The sequence below is a fragment of the Triticum aestivum genome, chromosome 7D, assembly GCF_018294505.1.
Source record: "Triticum aestivum cultivar Chinese Spring chromosome 7D, IWGSC CS RefSeq v2.1, whole genome shotgun sequence".
Classification (NCBI taxonomy): Eukaryota; Viridiplantae; Streptophyta; class Magnoliopsida; order Poales; family Poaceae; genus Triticum; species Triticum aestivum.
The window spans coordinates 12,220,696-12,231,432 of record NC_057814.1 but is presented as its reverse complement, the minus strand read 5'-3'; the positions used below and the strand labels follow the sequence as shown (position 1 = coordinate 12,231,432).

The window sequence follows — 10,737 nt, the reverse complement described above, 5'->3', positions numbered from 1 at the left end:
TTCTGGAATTTTCCGGGATAAAAGCTGGAATTGCTCCAGAGCTGCCGGAACCACTTCAGATGCATTTCGTAGATGAAAATCACTAATCGGGAATTGTTTCGTAATGCATTGAAAATTATTTTAGTGGGTACTGGAAATGTTTTAAGCCCACATAAATATTTTCAGTTCGAACAGACGCTGAAAAATGTTGTCATGAATAGTGAAAGTGCTTTTTGGGATATTTATGGAAAGCCACCTTTTGGGGCTTTTCCCAAAAGGCTTCTAGAAGGACTTGTGGATCAAGGAACCCCCTTTGGGGGCCCCCCATGAAGGTGGGACGATGGAGGATGTAGCTCCTCTATGGAGATCCACTTGTCATCCCTTTATGCCCTTTTATGTGTGACATAAAGTGAGGGCATTTTGGGTTTTTTATGTTTCCGCTTACCCCTTTGGTTATCCTATAAATAGAGGTGGAGATGCACTCTCCACACTCACTTTTTCTCAGATACAAGTGCCATTGCAATGATCTTGCTTCTCTCTCCCTCCCCGCGAAATAGTTTCGTAGAGCCGAAAGGTTGTCTAGGTTCCGGTGGGAACTAGTTATGGACGGCGAAGCCCTGCCGGATAGATGACACCGTATGTGTGCAACTCTATAGAGAGATCGTAGTTTCGGTCTTAGTTCGAGAGTGCCTCCCGAAGGGCTGTCCGTGTGACTGTCTGATTTTCAAAGGTCCTCCCAAAGGGCTGTCCGAGTGACCATCCGAGTTTGAAAGGTCCTCCCGAACGGCTGTCCGCGACACCGTCCTGGGGACTGTCCGACCACCTCCCGGAGGGCTATCCGAGGGGCAGATTAGGGAATACATCCTCGCGGTTGGGAAGTTGTAAATCCTAGCTGCGGGGATCTGCACCGCCGATCATCATCGACTCTACTTCCCGCTGCGCTACGAGACGGTAACGAAAAAGATCAAACCTTGTATGCAGTCTCCATAGTGGTCCTGGGCTGGTGCGGAAGTCAGAAATTTTTTGTTTTCTACTGCGTTCCCATACATGAGGGTCTCTTGCAATGGGTGTACCGCCAGTCACTTTCGTCGGTGGAGACGGCCGCCCGACGGTTCCAGAGCATTAACGTCAAGGCGCTCCGGCTCGGCATTGCGTAGTCTGAGCAGGAGGCTGCTGAGGCGGCGAGGGTGGCCAAGCTCAAGCACAAAGAAGACCGCATCGCCCAGCACTTGAAGGGCTACATTGTCATCTCTGATTCCTTAGATAACGATGGACCGTCCGACTTCGATGGCACCAACTTTGACTCACCACCTGCCGCGGAAGCACACAGCAGCGCTGACGACCGAAGGGCAAAGAGCCGGCAAGGAAGTGGTGAAGCTACGCTCACTCATATAATCTAGATCCTAGTATCTAGTTAGAATTTGCCAGACGTTTGAACTATGTGAACTACGCTTGTCTAATGATCATTTTGGTGATGTCATATGTGAATTATACCCGTTTGCTATCGGTTTATATGACGGTTTCCTGTCGATTTTGGCCGTCTGGTGATGTACGTACTACATTGCAAAATTTTGTATGGATATTAGGGGACGGATCGTGCCTGGGCGGGCCCGCTGGACGTGAGACACATATTCTCTCACCTCGACCTTATCCTCTCCCCGTCGGCGCTCTCTCTCAATCATTACCATTCGTTTTCGCTTTCCTGGCTGCGCAAACCACCGGCCCAGACAAGCATTGCAAAAGTGGGTGTAGCGTAGAGTACAATATTTTGGCCCGGTCCCGACGACGAGTCGAGGGAAGTCTTGGGTAGGTCAAGCACACGCCTCTCAGTGCCCAGGACTCACGGAAGCAGGGCATGCAGACAACACGCACATAGGCGTGTTTGGATGGGTGACTCGCACCTGGCTCGTATCACGCATGCTTGATCCAGCCCGTTTGGTTACTTGTGTGGCCTCCTCGACCTGGCCCGACAGATGCAAAAAGAGGCTTCTCAGCCAGGCTGAGAGGAACGCAGGAATCGAGCGTTTCCCTGATGCAGCCTCGCGCCTGCACCCGTGGCTCCACTTAAAGCGAAGCGGTACATGAGATTGACCTTGGTATTTTCTAGAATTACATGAAAATTGCCACCACAACCAATCATATCTCTCTTCCCCTTCCTCTCTCACGCATCAGATCGGATCGAACATGCAAACCAATCGCCGCCGCCTGTCGGAGCTCCCTTTTTTGCCGCCGGTCGAAGCTCCCTGGTCCACAACCGGTGAGAACTTCCATGTCCGCCTCAACCCCGCCATCTGAACTCCCTCTTTGTCCACTGGTCAGACCTCCGTGGTCCGCTGCGACCCGTTGCAGGATATCCGTGCTCCTCCCACTACTAGGAAAAGGGCTATAGATGGAATGGCCACTAATGGCGCACTGTACATGTGGTGCGCCATTACTAAATACTAATGGCGCACCACATCCACGGTGCGCCATTAGTAAAAAAAAAATTTAATTTTTTTAAAACTACTAATGGCGCACCGTGGGATGGTGCGCCATTAGTAGTTGAACTAGTAATGGCGCACCATCCCACGGTGCGCCATTAGTAATTATGTTTCAATTTTTTTTTCAAATTTTTTTTATTTTTATTTTTTAAACTACTAATGGCGCACCGTGGGACGGTGCGCCATTAGTAGTTCAACTAGTAATGGCGCACCACTCCCACGGTGCGCCATTACTAGTTGAACTACTAATGGCACACCACTCACAGGTGCGCCATTAGTAATTTTGTTACAAATATTGTTTAATTTTTTTTCTTGAAAAACTACTAATGGCGCACGGTTGGGTGGTGCGTCATTACTAGTTGAACTACTAATGGCGCACCACCCCAATGATGCGCCATTAGTAACTTGGCCCTGTACCAAGTACTGTGTTTATTTTCTTATTTCATTTTTCAAAGAGCACCACACGTTCATTCAACACGGACACATAGTACAACGCCAACTCAAAACAGGACTGACAATACCTCAGGTGCCTGAAAATATAATTGCATCAGTCACTTTCATCCAGGGCGATAGATCTTCATCCAGGAGTATAAGTTAAATTTTTGCACATTGAACTTTTCAAAAATATACAGTGAACATTTTTAAACACACGCTTAATATTTTCAGAAAAGTCATGAAGAACTTTTTTTATAACATGCAAACATTTCTTAAGTGTTCACAAACATTTTTTCAAATGGCACAACTTTTTATATGCGAATATTTAAAATATTTCAAATGGCACAATTTTTTTTTGGAAAACTACTAATGACGCACGGTTGGGGTGGTGCGCCATTACTAGTTGAACTACTAATGGCGCACCACCCCAACGGTGCGCCATTAGTAACTTCGCCCATTCCACCAAACGCACCCCCCCCCCCCGACCGCCTTTTCAGTTTAAAAAAAATAAAAGAAAATGATGGAAATGTCAAAAAAAATAAAAAAATTAAGATTCCCATGTGATATGTGGTCCAGTTGTTGGGAAAATTAACAAATATGAATTTCGACTTTATTTGCAAAATCTCTCTGGAATTTCTTTAAATGGGCATAACTTTTGCATACGAACTCGGATGAAAAAGTTTTTTATATGAAAAATCATCTACTCGAAAAGTTAAACATTTTCGAGTGGCTTTCAAGATAAATCCTCAAAAACCTAACAGAAAAAAAGATACGGGGCTTTCAAGATCTGGAGGCAAAAAAATTCAAAATATTTCAAACTTACTAGTGGCGCACCGGTTGCTAGGTGCGCCACTAGTAACAGAAAAAAAATTGGTTTTGAATTTTTTTTTGGATTTTTTTAAAAAAATGATTCGTAATATGACAGGGAAGTTTGAAATATTTTTCAAAATTTCATCATACTCATGAATATGAACAAAGTCCTAGACATCAACAAGGTTTAATAGGATTGATATGATAGATATATTAACAAGTGGCTGTTAAGTGAGGTGGTGCAGGGGTTGGATAGAACCGTGAAGTTAAGCCATAGTGACCAGAGATTAAGAAAAAATTGGAAAAAAAATTTGAATATTTTTTTGAAAAAATTTTGAAAAAAATATTTCTGAAAAAAAATTTTTTGAACTTTTTTTAAATATTTCTGAAAAAATATTTGAAAAAAAAATAGTATGCCGAAGTTACTAATGGCGCATCCTGTTGTTGTGCGCCATTAGTATGCCAAAGCACCTGCGTATAGATGGCCCCTGGGAGGCATACTAATGGCGCACTGTTGTATATACTAATGGCGCATCAGGGTGCGCCATTAGTATACCAGATACTAATGGCGCACCAGTGGTGCGCCATTAGTAAAATATACTAATGGCGTGGCACTAATGGCCATTAATGGCCAAATTAGGTGCGCCATTAGTAGGCCTTTTCCTAGTAGTGTCCGCTCGCCGGTTTACTCCGCGTCGGAGTCGGAGGCTCGCCTGTGCAGGAGCTGCGTCGGTGGCGGAGGCCCCGGCTGTGCCTGCTCGGCAAGACCGCCCACGTTGGTGGCGGCTTAGTCTCGTCGTGGAATTTTGTCGCCGTCATGCTTTGGGAAAGTACCTGACTGATTTCTCATACTCCCTCCATTTTTATATACAAAGTCACAAACTCATAATACAGGTATGAAGATAAAATTTAATGTTTTGCTTTTTAAATCCACTTTTTCTATCGTTTAGTGAGATCATTAATAAACCGCACGCATGCAAAAAAGAAGAAAGCTGATTGGAGTGTCATTATGACTGCATGCATTCAAGTATTAAATAGATTGCTATTTTGAGAAAATATCATTAACTTGTTGTCTCGATTATTGTTGGTGGCCTTGTATAGATGCAAAGTGTATTTTTTATAGTAGCTTTGTATAGTAAATGGAGGGAAGTACATTCTACCAAACGGATATCTCACATTGCCTGCCCCACGTCATGCCACACAACCAGACATACATCTCAACACAGTTTTGCATCAGATTGGCAGGCTAGACTCACCAGGATGGTAGATACACTGCAGCGTGAGGTTATGCAAGAAACCAACACGCCCATATTTTCAGCACATGGACGGCTGCACGCCACATTCTCAGTTTGCTCACAATGCTTTCCAGCAGCACCTATGTCTGATCTGAGAAAATTACTGACTAATAGGTGTCCTTTAACTCACCGACACGCAACGGAAACATCCCTCAACTCATACGGTGCTTATGAATGCAATTACATACTCCCTCCATCCTAATAAATGACTCAACTTTGTACTAACTTTAATACAAAGTTAGTACAAAGTTAAATCACTAATTTTGAGATGGAGGGAGTAACATCTACGGACTTGTACGGTCCTGGCTACCATAGAGAGCTGCCTGCCTCCACGTGGTATCTCTTTTTTGTGGAAAGGCCCTTTGCTTTTCAGGTATCCACCTGTGCCCCACGCCTGGTCACGTTAAATCCAAAAATAAAACGCGTCGGTGAAGGAAATGTTGTCATCTCCCGTGTTCGTCTCTTTCCCCTACTCTCTCAAATCCTAACCCTAGCATGTAGTGACGATGGAGATCACCCCGATGCTAGCAGAGATTCTTGTTCGGCTGGCAGACGATGATGCGGAGAAGCTCGCGGCTCCGCAAGATATGTAGCTGCATTTTGAACCAGGCGATACTCTACAAGTAATTGTTGTGGATTGTGTTGGGTGCCGCGAAGGAGGAGAAGGCGTGAATCATCAGAGACGGATCATTCCGATCGAGATAATCTACTAGGCAGTGATGAAGTCGGAGGAGGAGGATCCAGTGGAGAGAGAGTGCCGAAAACCCGTTGCTGTTAAACATCCTTCAGCCGAAACCCGATCGCTCAACAGATTCCAGTGGGAAAGAATGTCTTTAAAACGAAATCCCACACGAGGAAGATGATGACGGTACAGGAGTTTCTTGCGTAGTCTTTTTTTCTTCTAAGAAGGGCTCTTGCTCTCTTTATAAATAAAGCAACGAATCTATATAGAGTACTGGGCCGAATGATATAAGGTGGTGAGGAAACCGTCAAGCATATCGTAGGATACCCGGATCACCTAGAATGCAGCGGACTATGCTACCAAAGAAGAATACGGGGGAAATCTGAGAACAAACACACGCTACACCGTAAGACACCTATTTCTTTGGCAATGCCCTCGAGAGGGAACATGACGCAAATTGTCGTCGCTGCCTAGCCAAACCAGACTAGGGGCTTACTTGGAACTCTGACGCGAAAGACATCCACGACGATGTCTCCAAAGAGAGAGCGGCGCCCGGGAGCGTCATCTTGCGGTGCAAAAGCGCTGAGCTTTTTCTCGCACCTCACCCATGTGAACGAGACCCCAGGACAAATACGATATGCTCGGAACCCACAAACCTAAGATCTGGGTGATGATAAACGTACTTTGGACCAAGAGGGAAGCCACCGCCGCCGCCATGATGCGCACCGTAGAGCCAACCATGCATATCGCCATCGAGAGCCGCCTCCCCAGCATACGAGTATCAAGCATCACCCACCGCCAAAGTATGGAGTACCAACCACTCCTAGCCCCAACTTCAGGCACGGAGTCTGGGACAGCGCCACCATCGTGGGGACCCATCCCTGTGTCTCTAGCCAGTCCCAGTGGACTAGGAGGACAAAAACCCCGCGAGGTCGTGACTCTGAGGGCCGTCGTCGAGCACCGTTGCAAGACGTCTTGTTTGTGACACTTGACACCGTGTTGCTGCCCAACAATGATGTGATGTCCTGACCACCACCCGCGCCCACGCACACGCGCAGAGAGGAACCCCATTGCCCGCGAGCACCGCCCGGATCGAACCCAATCTCACCTACCCAGAACTTCAACTCTGACTCCCCTTGGGCGCCGAACAGACCCACCCGAGCATGAGCTCCCCGTCCAGACACAACGCCGAGAGTGACAATGGAGAAGGGAGAACACAACTGCTACTCCGCCGGCCACCGTCAGGGCACGGCGACCAGAACGACGCCGCCCCGACAGACCCGCACCGCCCGCCACCCTTGCTAAGCCCATCTCCGCCGGACACGCTCACCAAGGCGCCCACCACGCCAGAGCACCATCAGCTCCCGAAACCACCGGATACTGCCAAGCCCACCACTACTAGGGAAAAGCCTAGTAGTAGTGCGGGTTAAATAGCTAGTAGTAGCGCGGGTGCCCGCGCTACTACTACGGCGCTACAGCTAACTTGTAGTAGTAGCGCGGGTGCGTCCGTGCTACTACTACGTCTGTCAGTAGTAGCGTGGGTACCACCGCGCTACTACTATTAATTTCAAAAAAAAAAAAATTCTTAATCCCGTGCGTGCTGTCAATGGCAGCAATGGTTCGATCCAGCGACGCTAGGGGTCGCCGGAGCTGCGGAAGGGGAAGCGGCAGACCAGATCCAGTGACGCCTGCTGCAGAGGGCCTGGATCCATGGCCTAGCAAAGGTGGCGGCGTTGGGCTCCTCTTCGCAGCCAAGGCAGCGAGCTCCTGGTCGTCCATGGCGACGACCTGCACGAGCAAGGACATGGGAGGATGAGTCAAACTAGTGGAAGAGAGAGAAAAGAAAAACGAGGGAGAGAGGAAGGAGATGGAGTAGTAGTGGGGTTGGTCGCTGGTGGTGAGGTGCTCCAGCGTGGTGGCATGGAGATGCGGGGAAGACCGGCGAGCTCTGGGATGTCGGCGGCGCGAGGCGGCCGCATCTTTTGGCGCCATGAAGGAGGAGGCGCGCATGCGTAGGGGGTCCATGTGAGAGCCTATGGAGAGAGAGGGGGGGGAGTGACGGGGGAGAGGAAGGATTTGGGGAAGGAGATGGGGATTTCAGGACTCTTCAAAAACCATGTAGTTAGTAGCAGCGTGGGTTTTTACCCCTCGCTATTGCTAAGTTGTTAGTAGTAGCGCGGATTTATACCCCTCACTGCTACTATGGCATATTCCGGGGGGCACGGTAGAGACCGCTTAGTAGTAGCGAGGGGTGAAAATCCGCGCTACTACTAACAACTTAGCAGTAGCGAGGGATAAAAACCCGCGCTACTAGTAAGTAGCAGTAGCGAGTGGTATAAACCCGCGCTACTAGTAAACATCTGCCTATAAGATTTTCCCTGGTAGTGCACACCCGCCAGAGCCCACGCCGCCGACACAACACCCACCGGAGAACTCAACCATGCGAGATCTGATCTAGCAGGTCTCCGGCGGCTGCCCACCTCGTGCCATTTTTGTTTCCTCACTGAATTGAAATTACAGTCCAGTTTAATACGGGGCTTTCCAATACAGAAATCCAAATAAATCCTAAGGGTAAAGCGACCCATTTGAAAGGAGAGACTAAAATGGACTAGTGCGTCGTTGTCCGCCTGGCTTCCATTCCATGTGAATAGTGTGGACTCGGCAGCCAAGTGCCCAACTCTTTTAGCATCTTTGGACTCTTCAGCCAAGTGTCCCGGATTCCGTCGGGAAGCAGTGCCGCTCCAATGCCGGAGAACGGAGTTGAGCTTGCAGCAGTACCACCCTTCGCCGATACCTTGACTGGTGAGTCCAGCTTCACCTTGTTGCAATCTATGTCCACTGGCCTGATAATCTCCGTATACATATGCACAAGCAGGGCTAACCGATGCCAACGGCGGCAATGACCTTGACATCGATGGCCGCATTCACGAGCTCTCCGAAATCATCATGCATGAAATGTGTGCTAGCCGGGTGCCCCGACCAGGGAAACCAGAGATCTATCGCGTTCCCGAGACGTTCCTCGCCGCCGACGAGGGCGCCTACCAGCCGAGGTTCCTGTCCCTGGGCCATATCACCGCGGCGACTCCGCCACGGAGGAGATGCGGCGCACCGACGAGCGCAAGCTAGAGAACCTGGCCTACGCCCTCCAAGACGGCGGGCCGTCGGTGGAAGAGTACATGGAGGCCATAGCGTCCGTTGAGGCCGACGCCAGGAGCCGCTACGACGGAGACGTCGCCATGGAGTGGGGCGCGTTCTGCAGGATGCTACTGCTCGATGGGTTCCAGCTGATTACAGTGCTCAAGTTTCTCGGCTATGAGCCGCCGCCGCTTCCACCTCCAGCTCCAGGGTGCAGCAGCAACAACAATGGACAAGGGAACTGCAGGCCGAGGACCAGCGTTGTCATCAGTATCGAACATGACTTGATGATGCTGGAGAACCAGATACCATTCTTCGTCGTCCAGAGGATCCACCGCTTGCGATACGGCATTGGTGGAAATGGAATGGACACGGTTGAAGAGCTAGCCTGGAGGACCATCAAAAGAATTATGAATGACGCCCCGGCAGCGACCAGCTTTCCACCGGCGAAGTGCCACCATTTGGTACATCTGTGCCATGAATACTGAGGCCAAGCAACCTCGACAAGTCACTGTGAGTAGCTACCTGTTCTTTTTTGCGACGGTTACCTCTATCTCAGTTGTGTTAATAATCGTCCTTGCAGAGGCGCATGCGGTGATTATGGAAGATTCCGGCGAGCCATCGAGTACCACGAGGCCGGTGTCAAGTTCAGGCGGTTGAACAGTGAAGCGGACGGCAGCTCGCGGCGCCCCTTGCTGGACGTGACCTTCTCCGACGGGGTGCTGAGGATGGCGCAAGTGAGGGTGGACGAGAGGACCAATTACATCCTCCGCAACGTCCTCGTTTACGAGCAGCGGTACGACGACACGGCCACCAGCGGCGCCACCAGCTACGTGACGGCGTATGTGATGTTCATGTCGCAGCTGCTGGGCGGGCCGGAGGACGTGGCCCTGCTGTCGCGGCACGGGGTCATTGAGCACCACCTGGGCGACGACGCCGAGGTGTGCGCGCTGTTCCGGGGGCTGGCGCAGGGGCTCGTCTTCGACCCGTCCGGCGGGCACTACCTGAGCACGGTGGGCGTGAGGCTGCGGTCGCACCACCGGTCGCGCCTCAACCGGTGGCGTGCCTGGGTCATGCGGCACCGCTTCCGCAACCCGTGGCTCGCCGTGGCGTGGGTCTTGGGCTCCATGGCCGTGCTGGGCACCATCGTCCAGACTGTGATCACTCTGCTTCCCTACGTGCATCATCAAGGACGCACGCGCAACATCGGAAGCTAGCTATACACGAGTATTCTCGTGAATTCGTGATATCGTGATCACTCTGCATCCCTACGTGACTCATCCCCTACGTAGTTTAATTTTCCTTCATATGCTTCCTCTGTTGATTCCTCATATTTGAGAGTGTCCCTATCCTCCCTCACCTCTGGCCATCGAATCTCGTTTATCGTCGATCACAATACTGACTACGATCTTCAAAGAGTCGCAATTGGCGGCGCTTTCCAGTCGCAAATGTCGGGTGTGTAGGACTTCGAGCCGCAGCCAGACACCTAGCAGATGTGCACCCAACATGATGAATTATTGTGTGAGGCGTGATTGGCCACTAGTATCGGTTTATTTCATGGCACGAAGCAAAATGGCGGGGCATTTTGGTAAAGTGTGCATGATTGGTTTCACGAGCAAAAGTGATATAATGGTTACTGCATCAAAGTGATTCATGATCGAAATCCGAAGTCGCTTAGTCATCGATGGCACAACATTCAAGAGGCCATCAACAAGTATTGCAACACATGCAGACAAGTGCAAAACCGGTTTCCAAGTGGCGAGTCACTCTTCGACCTTGTAAGTTTTGTGGCTTGTTGCTCTATGCGTTGGTCATTTTATTGATTTGCCTAATGTTGCGACATATTGACCATCCATTATCTTCCTTTGCTATTCCGTATGTACGTGCATGTTATACCACAGTACGGAGAACAAACACTTCA

The 10,737-nt window shown here is 49.7% G+C and overlaps 1 protein-coding gene across 2 annotated transcripts; it reads left to right on the top strand.

Moving 5' to 3' along the window:
• The first annotated feature begins 8,738 nt into the window (after nt 1–8,738).
• LOC123169784 (uncharacterized) lies at nt 8,739–10,409 on the top strand. Of its 2 annotated transcripts, none has more exons than XM_044587649.1 (2): nt 8,739–9,329; nt 9,400–10,409. In XM_044587649.1, the coding sequence occupies exon 1, from the start codon at nt 8,780–8,782 to the stop codon at nt 9,302–9,304; it is 525 nt and encodes a 174-aa protein (XP_044443584.1). In that variant the 5' UTR covers nt 8,739–8,779; the 3' UTR covers nt 9,305–9,329; nt 9,400–10,409. Both variants share the same exon structure in this region, with proteins under 2 accessions (XP_044443584.1, XP_044443585.1).
• The last annotated feature ends 328 nt before the right edge of the window (nt 10,410–10,737 follow it).

What these genes read in the sequence shown, in the direction of transcription:
- LOC123169784 (XM_044587649.1), top strand. Translation starts at nt 8,780, where the DNA reads ATGCGGCGCACCGACGAGCGCAAGCTAGAGAACCTGGCCTACGCCCTC.